Source organism: Protomyctophum bolini (genome assembly GCF_963924005.1).
Source record: "Protomyctophum bolini genome assembly, chromosome: 7".
NCBI classification, from domain to species: domain Eukaryota; kingdom Metazoa; phylum Chordata; class Actinopteri; order Myctophiformes; family Myctophidae; genus Protomyctophum; species Protomyctophum bolini.
Window position 1 is genome coordinate 3480843 of NC_137868.1, and position 17500 is coordinate 3498342.

At 47.3% G+C, this 17500-nt stretch overlaps 2 protein-coding genes across 2 annotated transcripts in view; one reads left to right on the forward strand and one right to left on the reverse strand.

Annotated features, from left to right (window-relative positions):
• The window catches only part of LOC308317963 (uncharacterized protein), a gene marked incomplete at its 5' end in the record, with an annotated part of 6385 nt that extends 4857 nt beyond the window's left edge, over positions 1-1528 (forward strand). Inside the window, 2 exons of the mRNA XM_080767309.1 lie at positions 329-681; positions 880-1528. Coding sequence (XP_080623435.1) covers positions 329-673 — 345 coding nt within the window. The remainder of the gene's footprint in view (positions 1-328; positions 682-879) is intronic.
• Positions 1529-6519: 4991 nt separating this feature from the next.
• The window catches only part of LOC308318838 (thrombospondin-3a-like), a 42071-nt gene continuing 31090 nt past the window's right edge, over positions 6520-17500 (reverse strand). Inside the window, exons 18-23 of the mRNA XM_080768510.1 lie at positions 17226-17404; positions 15710-15758; positions 15045-15241; positions 13808-13980; positions 8884-9023; positions 6520-8455 (exon numbers count right to left, since the gene is read on the reverse strand). Coding sequence (XP_080624636.1) covers positions 8388-8455; positions 8884-9023; positions 13808-13980; positions 15045-15241; positions 15710-15758; positions 17226-17404 — 806 coding nt within the window. The 3' untranslated portion in view covers positions 6520-8387. The remainder of the gene's footprint in view (positions 8456-8883; positions 9024-13807; positions 13981-15044; positions 15242-15709; positions 15759-17225; positions 17405-17500) is intronic.

Below are 17500 nucleotides of genomic sequence, written 5' to 3' on the forward strand. Positions count from 1 at the left end.
CTTCCTCCACCACCTCCTCTTCCTCCTCATCCTCATCCCTCCTCTTCCTCTTCCCTCTTCCTCTTCCTCTTCCTCTTCCTCTTCCTCTCTCCCACCTCCTCTTCCTCTTCCTCTTCCTCCACCACCTCCTCTTCCTCCTCCTCTTCTCCTCATCCTCATCCTCTTCCTCTTCCTCTTCCTCTTCCTCTTCCTCTTCCTCTTCCTCTTCCTCTTCCCTCTTCCTCTTCCTCTTCCTCTTCCTCCAACCACCTCCTCTTCCTCCTCCTCCTCCTCATCCTCATCTTCCTCATCCTCATCCTCATCCTCATCCTCCTCTTCCTCTTCCTCTTCCTCTTCCTCTTCCTCCCCCCTCCCCCTCCCCCCCTCCTCCTCCAGCAGCGCCCAGGCCCACTGCGGCTCCCTGCTGCCCTCCAGAGACGTGTACTACCGGGCGTGCGTGTTGGACGTGCTGGCCAGCGGGCAGCTCAACGCCAGCCTGGCTGCCGTCGCCGGCCCTAGAGGACGCCAGGGGAATGATCACGACGAAGACCGGCTGCACCTGATGCCCCTCCCCCCTCCTCCTCCTCCCCCTGCCCCGGTGGGGGCAGCGGGGCGTGCACACCGGCCCGGCCTTGCGGTCCTACTGGCGCTGAGCGCCGCCCTGCTGGGAGGAGTGTGGAGCGCCGCGATGTAGACCTAGAGGTAATCCTACATTATTAATAGAAAGGGCTGCGTGTACAGTAAATCATTAATTTACACCACGCCGATGATAGTGCTGTCAACCACATCTATGGAATTATATGACGTGTGTGTGTGTGTGTGTGTGTGTGTGTCCCTCAAAGTCAAAAGTCGTACGATTTGTCACACACGTTACCGCAAGTGAATTTTGCTCCTTGGCAGCTCACCGCAGCCAAGGAAGCGATTGAGCTGCAGCCAAGGAGCGATTGAGCTGCAGCAAGGAGCGGTGAGCTGCAGCCAAGGAGCGCTGAGCTGCAGCCAAGGAGCGGTTTGAGCTGCAGCCAAGGAGCGGTGAGCTGCAGCCAAGGAGCGGTGAGCTGCAGCCAAGGAGCGCTGAGCTGCAGCCAAGGAGCGGTGAGCTGCAGCCAAGGAGCGGTGAGCTGCAGCCAAGGAGCGCTGAGCTGCAGCAAGGAGCGCTGAGCTGCAGCCAAGGAGCGGTGAGCTGCAGCCAAGGAGCGGTGAGCTGCAGCCAAGGAGCGGTGAGCTGCAGCCAAGGAGCAGGTGAGCTGCAGCCAAGGAGCGGTGAGCTGCAGCCAAGGAGCGGTGAGTGGTAGCACTTTTACTATCACATGACACTGGTCATCCTCTACACTGTATCGCTTTTTCAACCTTCATGAAACCTGGACAAAGATACAGAACCTTGCCATGGAAAGAAAGGTCCGTTTTAGTAGGACTTTTGTCCCCTCAGCCTTCGATCGCGGCATTAAACAAACTGCCCCGCCCAAAGGATGGTTCTGTACACAGAGGGGAACTCATGTTTTTCTATTGTCTTGGTGTAATGTTTTTCTCTACTATGTATTGTTTTGTCGTGTGTCTGTTTGAACAGACCTGTGAAGATGAATAATCTTCGGGACAATAAAGATTATTTATTATTATTCTCCTTGTAGATCTGCTATTTTTGTTCCTTTGTTCCTTATTTGACTGTCCAATGACAAATTAAAGTCGTATGCGATTTGTCACGCACGTTACCAGCAGTGAAATTGGTTCTCGGCATTTGACCCATCTCTTGGAGCGCTGAGCTGCAGCCAAGGAGCGCTGAGCCGCAGCCAAGGAGCGGTGAGCTGCAGCCAAGGAGCGGTGAGCTGCAGCAAGGAGCGGTGAGCTGCAGCCAAGGAGCGGTGAGAGCAGCCGTGCCGCGCTCGCGAATCATTTGATCAGTGGATTCGACCCCCCCGATCCAACCCTTTGATGCTGAGTGCCAAGCAGGGAGGCATTGGGTCCAACCCTTGATACTGAGTGCCAAGCAGGGAGGCATTGGCTCCCATTTTTTACAGTCTTTGGTTATGACCCGGACGGGGATCGAACCCCCGACCTCCCAGTTTCAGGGCGGACACTCTAACCACTGAGCTGGTTGTTATTGTGGAACATCTCCCTGCAGACATCCCAATATAGGCCTATACTGCATGTCTGGTGTGGAATGACGAGGGACGGTGCAGGGACCCCCACAAATTAGACCACCCCAAAAATCGCACGTTACATTGCCTCTGCTTTGGCAATGTAAACGTACGTTTTCTCATGCCAATAAAGCTCCTTTGAATTGAGAGAGAGAGAGAGACACACAGAGAGAGAGCTTTGCAGACTGCTCGACTACTCTTCAGACTGTGGGCTCAGTGCAGAGAGAGAGAGGCAGAGACAGACAGACAGACAGAGAGAACCAGAGAGAGAGAGACAGAGAGAGCTTTGCAGACTGCTTCACTACTCTTCAGACTGATGGTCCAGTGCAGAGAGAGAGATCAGCGAGAGCTACAGCTACAGTCTTTGTCTCTCACTCTGTATGTAGTGTACTGTACATCATGGAGCTGAGAGCGCGCTTACCTTCCTTTCTACAACACGGACCACTGAGCGGTGAGTCGTTCTACCTGTGTGTGTGTGTCGTGTGTGTGTGTGTGTGTGTTGTGTGTGTGTGTGTGTGTGTGTGTGTGTTTTAGATTGTTTTACCATGGAAAGGAAAGCCTTAAGATTATGTAATAGCACATCTGTATACTGTACAAGGACAACTGTGTCCCTGAAAGACCTGTCCTCCTCCTCTTTGCACTGTCGGATATCTTCAGAATATGCCTGGCACTGATTTACTACGGTACGTATGCATGCTTGTCCATGTGTTACACTCTCAGAGTTACAGACCTGTAAGGGTCCATTGGTTCATGGTGTTACACTCTCAGAGTTACAGACCTGTAAGGTCCATTTGGTTCCATGTGTTGTTACACTCTCAGAGTTACAGACCTGTAAGGGTCCATTTGGTTCCATGTGTTACACTCTCAGAGTTACAGACCTGTAAGGGTCCATTTGGTTCCATGTGTTACACTCTCAGAGTTACAGACCTGTAAGGGTCCATTTGGTTCCATGTGTTGTTACACTCTCAGAGTTACAGACCTGTAAGGGTCCATTTGGTTCCATGTGTTGTTACACTCTCAGATTTACAGACCTGTAAGGGTCCATTTGGTTCCATGTGTTGTTACACTCTCAGAGTTACAGACCTGTAAGGGTCCATTTGGTTCCATGTGTTAGACTCTCAGAGTTACAGACCTGTAAGGGTCCATTTTGGTTCCATTTGTTGCACTTTCAGAGTTACAGACCTGTAAGGGTCCATTTGGTTCCATGTGTTACACTCTCAGAGTCACAGACCTGTAAGGGTCCATTTGGTTCCATGTGTTGCACTCTCAGAGTTACAGACCTGTAAGGGTCCATTTGGTTCCATGTGTTACACTCTCAGAGTTACAGACCTGTAAGGGTCCATTTGGTTCCATGTGTTACACTCTCAGAGTTACAGACCTGTAAGGGTCCATTTGGTTCCATGTGTTGCACTCTCAGAGTTACAGACCTGTAAGGGTCCATTTGGTTCCATGTGTTACACTCTCAGAGTTACAGACCTGTAAGGGTCCATTTGGTTCCATGTGTTAGACTCTCAGAGTTACAGACCTGTAAGGGTCCATTTGGTTCCATGTGTTGCACTCTCAGAGTTACAGACCTGTAAGGGTCCATTTGGTTCCATGTGTTTTACACTCTCAGAGTTACAGACCTGTAATGGTCCATTTGGTTCCATGTGTTTTACACTCTCAGAGTTACAGACCTGTAAGGGTCCATTTGGTTCCATGTGTTGCACTCTCAGAGTTACAGACCTGTAAGGGTCCATTTTGGTTCCATGTGTTACACTCTCAGAGTTACAGACCTGTAAGGGTCCATTTGGTTCCATGTGTTACACTCTCAGAGTTACAGACCTGTAAGGGTCCATTTTGGTTCCATGTGTTACACTCTCAGAGTTACAGACCTGTAAGGGTCCATTTGGTTCCATGTGTTAGACTCTCAGAGTTACAGACCTGTAAGGGTCCATTTGGTTCCATGTGTTACACTCTCAGAGTTACAGACCCATAAGGGTCCATTTGGTTCCATATGTTGCACTCTCAGAGTTACTGTACATGCAGTATTGTACAGTAACAGGCGTCTCCCCATCTGTAAATACATGCTAAGGTTGGGATGCAGATTACATCCCACCAGGAGAACGCCACAAAGACGATTATTAATCATCTTCAATTTGATATTGTTTTGTTTTCATTGAATTCCAATTCGTCGCCATTTTCAATTTCTAAAGTTTATCCAGAGTTCTCTCTCCTGAAAAAGAACCAAAGAAAATTCAACGTTTTTTTTTATTTGCCTGCTTTTAGAGTGTGTTCTTCTTGTTGTGTTTGTGGAGAAAACAGGGGGGAAAAAAAAAAGTTCCTTTTTTTTGAAGAGAATCTTTTTCTTTCTCCCCTGGAGGGGAAAACCCGTTACCGTGACGACTACAGAGGCATTCACAGGACCAAGACAGAGGGTGGGAAGAGTCAACTATAGAACAGGGCCGTCCGTGCACACATAGACATCAAAGGGGGCTTCATTCAGGCCTGGACTGGCCTTATAGAGCACCGAAGTCCTGACGTAACTCTCTCATCCCGACGATTCCCCTGGTTCGCGGAAGTAATTTCTCTATGGAGAATAACATGGGGTGATCTTAATATCGTCTACTATAAGCGTTGTGGTCCAAATATAAACAAGCTGTCTCGGCGTTATTGTCAGGGAGGTGTCTCTGTATCGTTTGCAACAGTCAGTCACTCATATATGATACAGTCTGCTTCTAGCGAAAATCTAACTAATTCAGTAGCAGTAACATTAGCGTTTTCTCTCAGTCAGTTGATTCTTCATATCCATATGAGTGAAGCGGCCGGGGTGACATGTTTATTTTTCAAACACAGTTCTTATATGAAGCAATCTAAAAATCCTCCTATGGCGATTTCAATGCAACTACACAAATACATGAACCTGGGGACTGACGCCCTCTACTGAAAGTGACGTCAGACTTCGGTGCTCTATAGGACGCACTGGGCACATTCCCGGTGGGCCGCGACCGTATACGGGGGCCGCCATGATGTATTTATTTTTATGGACAGGCAGGCAGGCAGGCCATATACAGGCTGCCATTCTGCCATGCAGTGCCATTATGATAATTTCACTGTATACCTGTATATCAGTGAGGGATAAATTAACCCTCTTCTATCTTGAATATACCGTACTTTTGTCAGCATCGTTCTTGTGAGAGCAACAAAAGGGTTGTGTAGTTTGTCTGTTGGTTTGTATCATTTATGTTGTTCTGTAAAAGTGGTGGCATTGTTAGGGCTTGTGTGTGTGTGTGTGTGTGTGTGTGTGTGTGTGTGTGTGTGTGTGTGTGTGTGTGTGTGTGTGTGTGTGTCTCGATGGAGCGGGGGCGGTAGAGTTTCTGCTATCTGCACGCTGGTTGTGGTTTCCCCGTCCAGCCATGGCTTCAGCCCCCTGCCCTTATAGGAATGTAACTCTGGGAATTATGGATCCTTGTGGGTTAATTTGGTTGCATTTGTATACAGTCTCAGAGTTAAAGGCGGTGCAAGTGATTTTTGTTTGTTCAAAATAAATAATATATATAATATAATTATGATCTTATACAGTAGGCTAATCCCCACAAAGACAATGTTGTCAACTTCAGTTTTTATATGGCATTGTGAGCTTGCAGATCGGCTATTTTCAAATGGCCTATAATGTAAATATAGGGCAAGTGGTTATAATGTACGTTTTGTAATAATAATCAAAATCTACAAAGTAACTATAGTAAACTAAAGTAACAAAGTAACTATAGTAAACTAAAGCTTTCAAATAATTGGAGCAGGACATTGGAATTATACTAAAGTAAAGCACACATACCTCAAAAGTATAAACGTAAATACTTTGTTACTTCACTGTTATCTTGCTATACCGGTAACGATGGCTCCAGGTGGCCCCGCACCCTGAGGTCAGTCCCGCCCCCTGAGGTCAACTCCGCCCCCCCCCCCCCCCCCCCCAGCTTTCACCATTTCCTCCCCGGGGACAGGCAGGTGCGGGATGCGGTGCGGTGTTGTTGCAACGCCAATATTGCACTTGTCCCGGCCTCCCGGAACCCGGGGCCACACAACACACCACCCAGGCCAGGGGCCTCCCGGAACCCGGGACCACACAACACACCACCGCTCAGTGCGCGTAAGGAGGTTTTGGTTTTTATCGAAACGATAGCGAGGTAAGCAAGCAGAAATATGTCCTCCCGGTTTTTGTCCGGAGACATAATACTTACAGAGTAAAAGCGGACATATCCTCCCGGGCACCCCGAGCTTCTATTTTGAAAAGAATCGCCGGCGCTGATTGTGTTAAAAAAATGTATATTTTTCATTTCCTGAAAAATGAACATTTTGGAGTTAGGTGGTAGTTAGCAGTAGTAGTAACTACTCAGGATTATAGCGCATAAGAAAGACGAATGACTCTGAATTGGGAAACCTCAACAAATGTGCCTTTTATTTCAACCAATTTATGCACATTTTAGAAAACGACAAGGTACAAAAAATAAAGAACATACCGGTACATACATACTCTTAGGTGTGTTACGATTAAAGGAATAATGCCACTGTTTTGAGACAGTGTTACACCGTACAAGGGTCCATTTACAACTCTGCGAGAGTATAAATGTTATATCTGTACACTCCCAGAGTTAAATGAACACCACTTTGATATGATATATGATATGACATGACAATACTGTAAGATATTATATCTGAAAATGTTCTTGTTTTCAATGTTTGTATTATAAATGAAGCGACTCATGCCATGTGGACACTGCAGTTACAGTTACCCTTGAGTTGTGTCATTGCAGACTTCTTGTAAATATTAAGTAACGCCGATGTTTAACAATGACTTGTCGAGAGCGTGAAATGAAACCAGTCCATTTGTTTTTCATTTTACGCTCGCGAGAGATCTGTAAGGGTCCATTTGGTTACCGCCTCTCCATCGTTTAGCATGGGGACCACCTGGAACCTCCTCAAGGACCCCTGGCGGTCCCTCAAGGACCCCTGGCGGTCCCTCAAGGACCCCTGGCGGTCCCTCAAGGACCCCTGGCGGTCCCTCAAGGACCCCTGGTTAATTGAAACCCACTGATGTATAGACAAAACATTGCATATTGTGAAATACTGAACTTAAAAACGAATTATACGTTAGTGTATTTGTATTTGTACCTGTTTTTAATACATTCTAATCCTTAATACAGATTCACTTACGACAATAATGATAAGGATGACACTTTTATATATAGACACAAAATCTAAAAAATAAAATAATACATCCAGAGCTTTAAAAAAAAAAGGTGCAGTATATAAAAGTTTATCTCCCCCCCCCCCCCCCCCCAAAGAAAACAAACAAAAAACAAACATTTGTTTTACTGTGATTGTGACATAGTGTCATTTTAACACATTTTGTGTTTGTTTTTATCATTTTTATGCCGTGACTTTGTGGGAGGCTATAGCTGTCTACGTGTGTGTGTGTGTGTGTGTGTGTGTGTGTGTGTGTGTGTGTGTGTGTGTGTGTGTGTGTGTGTGTGTGTGTGTGTGTGTGTGTGTGTGTGTGGCCCTCGAGGGTGACAAACTGTACGTGCGACGACCAGGACGATTCGTGAAAAAACAAACACAACAAAAGTTCGGAGCTACTAAAATACAATAATAATTGGAATGAAGACAACTAGCTTTCTTCTAGCGGTGTAACGATATATAGTAACTGTATCGAAATATCGATTTTAATTATTATCATTATTTTTAATCACAGTATATCCATTATGTAAACGGCAAATATCGTATCGTATATCGTTGGACTTTGTATCGTATCGTTTTGCAATGGAAATAATCAGTAGAGAATCGTTTTGGAATTATAGGCTTTGCGATTTTATATATATATATAGGCTGATTCATGGATTTTGCTCTGGATTTCTCCTTTAATAATTAGTATAATTGGTAAGACGTGTGAAGGAAATTAAGGAAGTACGACTGCTGTGCTTGGAGCCTATTGAGCGCGCACACACACACACACACACACACACACACACACACACACACACACACACACACACACACACACACACACACACACACACACACACATGCTGTACAGTCACCAACTGTTTTGCTCACACCCGCGGTCTCACTCATTCACTCGCTCGCTCGCTCGCTCACTTGCGCACACGTGCACACACGTACACAACAGCAACTTTACTGCTAAGGAAGAAATTATGGGAGAGCGGGTGGTCTACTCAAGACGATTACGATAGTTTGTGCGTGCGTGCGTGCGCGTGCAGGCCGGGGTACAGTCCTCTCTCAGACTTTGATGTGATCAAAGTTCAGAACTTGTTTGCGGTGCGCCTTGAAGTCCTCCGGTACTGTGTCTGTAAAAAAACCAACAACATAAATCACGTCATCATAATATACTATGGTGTGTAATGTGTACATATAGGCATGGCTCTCTGCTCACGTGTCTGTGTAAATGTGTTGGTTTTGTGTAAGAAATGATCACACGTGTGTGTGTGTGTGTGTGTGTGTGTGTGTGTGTGTGACTGTGTGTGTGTGTGTGTGTGTGTGTCTGTGTCTGTGTCTGTGTCTGTGTGACTGTGTGTGTGTGTGTCTGTGTGACTGTGTGTGTGTGTGTGTGTGTGTGTGTGTGTGTGTGTGTGTGTGTGTGTGTGTGTGTGTGTGTGTGTGTGTGTGTGTGTGTGTGTGTGTGTGTGTGTGTGTCTGTGTCTGTGTCTGTGTGTGTGTGTGTGTGTGTGTGTGTGTGTGTGTGTGTGTGTGTGTGTGCGTGTGCGTGTGTGCGTACCATTGCAGCGGTACCGTAGATTGGACCAGATGATGTTCTCCTGGGAGAAACAGAACACGCCCAGCCGGCCTCCTCTCATGCTGGTGTCGATCACCAGCCCTGAGTCTGCCACCATCTCTGTGCCCTCATACAGCTTCACCCTGAGACACACACACACACACACACACACACACACACACACACACAGAGAAACATGCACAGACACACATATTATAGGTACAGTTAAAGGACATCAAATTCAACTTTTAGTTGGTGTGTTTTTGGTGCTCCCATTTGTGTTTTCTATCCCCACAAATTGACTGAGAGACTGAGAGCCAATTCCAGCTTTTCACCAGAGGAGAAAAACTTTTTTTCCCCCCAAAATGAGTTGGCACAGGCTATATAGCATGCCTGAAATAAATATAAGAGCTGAAATTGACATGTAAATATGAAATAAATGCCCAAACATGTAGCTAGGTGTAATGTTAGAGACCACAGAAGACATGTAAATATGAAATAAATGCTTAAACATGTAGCTATAGGTGTAATGTTAGAGACCACAGAAGACATGTAAATATGAAATAAATGCCCAAACATGTAGCTAGGTGTAATGTTAGAGACCACAGAAGACATGTAAATATGAAATAAATGCTTAAACATGTAGCTATAGGTGTAATGTTAGAGACCACAGAAGACATGTAAATATGAAATAAATGCCCAAACATGTAGCTATAGGTGTAATGTTAGAGACCACAGAAGACATGTAAATATGAAATAAATGCTTAAACATGTAGCTATAGGTGTAATGTTAGAGACCACAGAAGACATGTAAATATGAAATAAATGCTTAAACATGTAGCTATAGGTGTAATGTTAGAGACCACAGAAGACATGTAAATATGAAATAAATGCTTAAACATGTAGCTATAGGTGTAATGTTAGAGTCCACAGAAGACATGTAAATATGAAATAAATGCCCAAACATGTAGCTAGGTGTAATGTTAGAGACCACAGAAGACATGTAAACTATGAAATAAATGCTTAAACATGTAGCTAGGTGTAATGTTAGAGTCCACAGAAGACATGTAAATATGAAATAAATGCTTAAACATGTAGCTATAGGTGTAATGTTAGAGACCACAGAAGACATGTAAATATGAAATAAATGCCCAAACATGTAGCTATAGGTGTAATGTTAGAGACCACAGAAGACATGTAAATATGAAATAAATGCCCAAACATGTAGCTATAGGTGTAATGTTAAAGGCCACAGAAGACATGTAAATATGAAATAAATGCCCAAACATGTAGCTATAGGTGTAATGTTAAAGGCCACAGAAGACATGTAAATATGAAATAAATGCTTCAACATGTAGCTAGGTGTAATGTTAGAAACCACAGAAGTGAACCTTTCAACGGGAATTCGGAGATGGGAAGAAAAAACTAAAAATGTGAACCACGTAGGATGTGTGAATTGCTCTATTGACCGACACAGTCATCTGCAAACGTTTTTTTTTCTTCTTCATTTTCTTTTTCAACTTTTTTTTGTGTAACAGCATTTCTGTGTTGTTTCAGTTGACACCTCTCTCACTCTCTCTCTCTATCTCTCTCTTCTCTCTCTCTCTCCACCATGGCTGCTCCACCACAAAGCAACTGTCAGGGTGAAGTCCAGTGAAACTCTAAAGTACAGGACATTCCCCCTCCTCTCTCTCTCTCTCTCTCTCTCTCTCTCTCTCTCTCTCTCTCTCTCTCTCTCTCTCTCTCCCCTCCTTTCTCCCTCTAAAGAATTGGAAAAAAAGACAGAAAGAAAAGAGGGGCGTTTGGGACATGATGTGTAGCAATGCTCTGAAAGCAGGTGCACGCTGGTGCTTCTTAAAGGCAGTTCGGTAGGAAGTGTTCCCTCTCAGAATAACAGCCCTTAAAGGCAGTTCGGTATGAAGTGTTCCCTCAGAATAACAGCCCTTAAAGGCAGTTCGGTATGAAGTGTTCCCTCAGAATAACACCCTTAAAGGCAGTTCGGTATGAAGTGTTCTTTAAGAATAACAGCCCTTAAATCCCAAAACGTATTTGCCATTTTCTTACTATTTTAAAACATTTTTAAATGGTACAAATAACCGATCTCCAAGCTAACGACGTGTCGATGTAGATTGGCTAGTTGAACTATTTTGAAATGTTTTAAAATAGTAAAAAATGGCATATATTTTTTCTTTGGTTTTTTTTTACTATTATGATAATATCACAGAAGCAGTTCATTTACTGTCACCTCACATACTCATCCTGTCTGTCTGTCTGTCTGTCTGTCTGTCTGTCTGTCTGTCTGTCTGTCTGTCTGTCTGTCTGCCTGCCTGTCTGTCTGCCTGTCTGTCTGTCTGTCTGTCTGTCTGTCTGTCTGTCTGTCTGCTTCTCTCTCTCTCTCTCTGAATTATTGCGCTGGGATTTCCGTCGGCATGACAACGGGGACAATGGGGACAGGGGGACAGGGGGTTGGTCTTTGGTCCCTCTGTACAAGTCACAAAGAAGTTAAGGAGGGACAAATATGCACCCCCCCCCCCCCCCCAGCTGAAACAGCCCAGTCGCTCCATCTGCCAACACCAAAGAAGAGCGGCTTCTCTTTCTTTTGACTTTGTTGTTTTTGTCACCTTAACTCCTTTCAGAGCTGTGATCATCCGATCCACACAGCTGCTGTTGATCACTCTACAACAGCCTCCTTCACTTTAACTAAGGGTCCATTTGGTTCCATCTGTACACTCAGAGTAACAGTGTACCTGTATAAGGGTCCATTTGGTTCCATCTGTACACTCAGAGTAACATAGTGTACCTGTATAAGGGTCCATTTGGTTCCATCTGTACACTCAGAGTAACATAGTGTACCTGTATAAGGGTCCATTTGGTTCCATCTGTACACTCAGAGTAACATAGTGTACCTGTATAAGGGTCCATTTGGTTCCATCTGTACACTCAGAGTAACATAGTGTACCTGTATAAGGGTCCATTTGGTTCCATCTGTACACTCAGAGTAACATAGTGTACCTGTATAAGGGTCCATTTGGTTCCATCTGTACACTCAGAGTAACATAGTGTACATCGAGTTGCACTTTTTGTATGCAATGTGGTAGGGTTGTCCCGATCCGATTACGTCATTCTCATTTTCATGTTTATGTAATTTTCATAATGTTGCTGATGTCAGAGGTGGGCGGGTCTTTCAGTGCCTTCATGATGCTCAGTGACATCATAATGTTGCTGATGTAACCCACTTGGGTCCGGTGTGTGTGAGGGGTTTACCTGATGTAACCCACTTGGGGCCGGTGTGTGTGAGGGGTTTACCTGATGTAACCCACTTGGGGCCGGTGTGTGTGAGGGGTTTACCTGATGTAACCCACTTGGGGCTGGTGTGTGTGAGGGGTTTACCTGATGTAACCCACTTGGGGCCGGTGTGTGTGAGGGGTTTACCTGATGTAACCCACTTGGGGCCGGTGTGTGTGAGGGGTTTACCTGATGTAACCCTCTTGGGGCCGGTGTGTGTGTGGAGTTTACCTGATGTAACCCACTTGGGGCCGGTGTGTGTGAGGGGTTTACCTGATGTAACCCACTTGGGGCCGGTGTGTGTGAGGGGTTTACCTGATGTAACCCACTTGGGGCCGGTGTGTGTGTGGAGTTTACCTGATGTAACCCACTTGGGGCCGGTGTGTGTGAGGGGTTTACCTGATGTAACCCACTTGGGGCCGGTGTGTGTGAGGGGTTTACCTGATGTAACCCACTTGGGGCCGGTGTGTGTGAGGGGTTTACCTGATGTAACCCACTTGGGGCCGGTGTGTGTGAGGGGTTTACCTGATGTAACCCACTTGGGGCCGGTGTGTGTGAGGGGTTTACCTGATGTAACCCACTTGGGGCCGGTGTGTGTGAGGGGTTTACCTGATGTAACCCACTTGGGGCCGGTGTGTGTGAGGGGTTTACCTGATGTAACCCACTTGGGGCCGGTGTGTGTGAGGGGTTTACCTGATGTAACCCTCTTGGGGCCGGTGTGTGTGAGGGGTTTACCTGATGTAACCCACTTGGGGCCGGTGTGTGTGAGGGGTTTACCTGATGTAACCCACTTGGGGCCGGTGTGTGTGAGGGGTTTACCTGATGTAACCCACTTGGGGCCGGTGTGTGAGGGGTTTACCTGATGTAACCCACTTGGGGCCGGTGTGTGTGAGGGGTTTACCTGATGTAACCCACTTGGGGCCGGTGTGTGAGGGGTTTACCTGATGTAACCCACTTGGGGCCGGTGTGTGTGAGGGGTTTACCTGATGTAACCCACTTGGGGCCGGTGTGTGTGAGGGGTTTACCTGATGTAACCCACTTGGGGCCGGTGTGTGTGAGGGGTTTACCTGATGTAACCCACTTGGGGCCGGTGTGTGAGGGGTTTACCTGATGTAACCCACTTGGGGGCCGGTGTGTGTGAGGGGTTTACCTGATGTAACCCACTTGGGGCCGGTGTGTGTGAGGGGTTTACCTGATGTAACCCACTTGGGGCCGGTGTGTGTGAGGGGTTTACCTGATGTAACCCACTTGGGGCCGGTGTGTGTGAGGGGTTTACCTGATGTAACCCACTTGGGGCCTGTGTGTGTGAGGGGTTTACCTGATGTAACCCACTTGGGGCCGGTGTGTGTGAGGGGTTTACCTGATGTAACCCACTTGGGGCCGGTGTGTGTGAGGGGTTTACCTGATGTAACCCACTTGGGGCCGGTGTGTGTGAGGGGTTTACCTGATGTAACCCACTTGGGGCCGGTGTGTGTGAGGGGTTTACCTGATGTAACCCACTTGGGGCCGGTGTGTGTGAGGGGTTTACCTGATGTAACCCACTTGGGGCCGGTGTGTGTGAGGGGTTTACCTGATGTAACCCACTTGGGGCCGGTGTGTGTGAGGGGTTTACCTGATGTAACCCACATGGGGCCGGGTTTACCTGATGTAACCCACTTGGGGCCGGTGTGTGAGGTGCCAGCGGTAGGACGTCTTGTCCCGCCAGCCCACGTTACGAGGGTCCGACCACAGCAGCGTCACCTCGCCGGGCGTGTCCCCCGTGTGCCACAGAGCGTTCCTCAGGTACTCCCCCGGTCCCGTGCTCGACTTCACTGCCTGCACGGACGCACGCACGCACACACACACACACACACACACACACACACACACACACACACACACACACACACACACACACACACACACACACACAATTAGCTTAATGTGCAACATTGTTTTCTCACTCAAAAGTAGGAGTGCGGGTCCCGAACCATCTCGAACCTCGGCTGGGCCTGAAGGTAGGAGGTTATACTAACCTTCAGCTGTAGGCCAGGCTGGGCCATGGCTCTGAAGGTAGGAGGTAACTAACCTTCAGCTGTAGGCCAGGCTGGGCCATGGCTCTGAAGGTAGGAGGTATAACTAACCTTCAGCTGTAGGCCAGGCTGGGCCATGGCTCTGAAGGTAGGAGGTGTCTCACCTTCAGCTGTAGGCCAGGCTGGGCCATAGCTCTGAAGGTAGGAGGTGTAACTAACCTTCAGCTGTAGACCAGGCTGGGCCATGGCTCTGAAGGTAGGAGGTGTCTCACCTTCAGCTGTAGGCCAGGCTGGGCCATGGCTCTGAAGGTAGGAGGTGTCTCACCTTCAGCTGTAGACCAGGCTGGGCCATGGCTCTGAAGGTAGGAGGTGTCTCACCTTCAGCTGTAGGCCAGGCTGGGCCATGGCTCTGAAGGTAGGAGGTGTCTCACCTTCAGCTGTAGACCAGGCTGGGCCATGGCTCTGAAGGTAGGAGGTGTCTCACCTTCAGCTGTAGGCCAGGCTGGGCCATGGCTCTGAAGGTAGGAGGTGTCTCACCTTCAGCTGTAGACCAGGCTGGGCCATGGCTCTGAAGGTAGGAGGTTATACTAACCTTCAGCTGTAGGCCAGGCTGGGCCATGGCCTTGAAGGTAGGAGGTATAACTAACCTTCAGCTGTAGGCCAGGCTGGGCCATGGCTCTGAAGGTAGGAGGTTATACTAACCTTCAGCTGTAGGCCAGGCTGGGCCATGGCCTTGAAGGTAGGAGGTATAACTAACCTTCAGCTGTAGGCCAGGCTGGGCCATGGCTCTGAAGGTAGGAGGTTATACTAACCTTCAGCTGTAGGCCAGGCTGGGCCATGGCCTTGAAGGTAGGAGGTATAACTAACCTTCAGCTGTAGGCCAGGCTGGGCCATGGCTCTGAAGGGCGTGGACTGCCAGTAGGTCTGCTCCGTCTGCTTCCACATCACCACGTAGAAGGAGGAGGAGTCCTGGTAGCCGAAGATGAAGCCGGCGTAGTCGTCGTCTGTCACCGTGTTCACGTGGAACGTCCCCTCGAAGTCCACGCCGTTGAAGGCCGTGTAGCCTGCAGCGCGGCGGGACGCGGGGGCGTTTGGTTAGATATGTTTTACACTCTTAAAGGGTCTTTCAGACGTGACGCGATATAACGACATAACGATATAACCATATAACGCTAATAACGAAGCCTATAGTTCATTTTCAACGAGACCTGCGTTTTTGCGCGGAGCACTGGGGGGGGCAGTCGCGGTGCGACAACGCAACCGGATTGACATGAAAAATGAGATATTGTATATACATGGTCTGGTCCTGCCATATTATTAGTCCATCAGTAGGTGGAGCTGTGGTTACAGTTGCCCTGTGGTTGAAAGGTTAAACAAAGGGTTCACGTCCTCTTTTGAGGCAGATGGAGAAATGTAGCCATGTTGTTGAATTCCACAGTGTTCTGCGTATGTTCTTCTGTAAACCTTGAGACTGAATATGTGGGGCTCGTGCGTGCGTGCGTGCGTGCGTGCGTGCGTGCGTGTGAACTCACCCACAGCTAAACCAGGATCACTGTTCATGGTCTGGACTATCTCCATGCCCTGTGAATACAGTAAGACACACTTCAGCTCATGTCACTGGATACACATTATACAGGCACATTCTGACTCATGTCACTGGATACACATTATACAGGGACATTCTGACTCATGTCACTGGATAGTATACACATTATACAGGCACATTCTGACTCATGTCACTGGATACACATTATACAGGCACATTCTGACTCATGTCACTGGATACACATTATACAGGCACATTCTGACTCATGTCACTGGATACACATTATACAGGCACATTCTTAAAGGATACACATTATACAGGCACATTCTTAAAGGATACACATTATACAGGGACATTCTTAAAGGATACACATTATACAGGGACATTCTTAAAGGATACACATTATACAGGGACATTCTTAAAGGATACACATTATACAGGGACATTCTTAAAGGGACAGTGACCTTTAAAAATGTTCAATAGTCAATGTTGATGTTTTCCTTTTCGATATACTTCCATTCTTGAAGTTAAATGTAGGTGTTTCGATGCAGTTACTATATCGTTACACCCCTACAGTGGGATCCTACTCGTTTGTTCCTCAATCTCAAAATGACATTTATCAGATGGTGGGTACCAGCGTTTGTTTCACCTGTCGGTCACAGAAGGCCATCAACCTACTCTATCATATAGGCCAGGGGTTCTCAACCTTTTTGGCTGGGGACCCCCTCTGGGGACCCCCTGGAAATACTTTGGCCGCATGTCTCGCGTAGCGCGGCACCGAGTGCCGCGCTACGAGCTTGTAGGGTCTGCTATTTTTGAAAAATTGCCAAAATGTGGCGCAAACCTTTGAATATATATTCTTTCAGAACGAACATTTTTAACTCTAATCTTTGCTTCTGTGGGCGGTCCCTGGAACAACATATTCTCAGATGGGGGGTCGGCGGGCATTTATTTACATAATAATCTCAGGGGTCGTTGACATGAATTAGTTTGAGAACGACATAGAAACATGTTTTACCCGAAGGCGGGGTTGGCGAAAGGGCCTTTCTGTGAGGAGTTTGCATGTTCTCCTAGGGTAGGTACCCTCACAAAACAACATGCAGTAATCCTGGTCTCTAAACTGCCTCCCCCTGGCCAGCCGGGGCGCCTGATGGAGGGGAAAGGAACTGGTTGGAATAACGTGTTCCCCCTTGCGCTACGTCCAACCAGGGAAACTCCCCCCTGTCAGGTGTAGAGGAGCAACTTGGACACTCAGGCATGAAGGGAGCATGAGTTAAGTCCGTTGCTCTCCCCAGGTTGGCGGAGGGTGTGTAGAGCCCAGGATCACAGTAGATGATTGGCACAGGGGTGAAAAATGGGTTACAAAATTGTGGGATAAAAAATATATTAAAAAAAATAAAAAAAAAATAAACATGTTTTTTTTCAGAAAACTGTCAGGATTTAGAAGACATTTTGTAGAATCTGATCTCAGGTCTAAATGGGTCAAGAGGTTCAAAGGTCACCTGGTTGAGCACCACCCAGTTGGGGTCGATCTGCGCGTCTCCCTCGGGGTCCAGGACCACCGTCTGGAAGGCCCTGAAGTCGGTCAGCGTGACCTCGGCGCTCTCGGGACACGCGTCGTACGAGTCCATCACCGCGTCGTTGTCGAAGTCGTTCTCGCACACGTCGCCCACGCCGTAACGTTTAGGGGTAGTGTTTAGTGTTTAGGGGTAGTGGGTAGTGTTTAGGGTTTAGGGGGTAGTGTTTAGGGGTAGTGGGTAGTGTTTAGTGTTTAGGG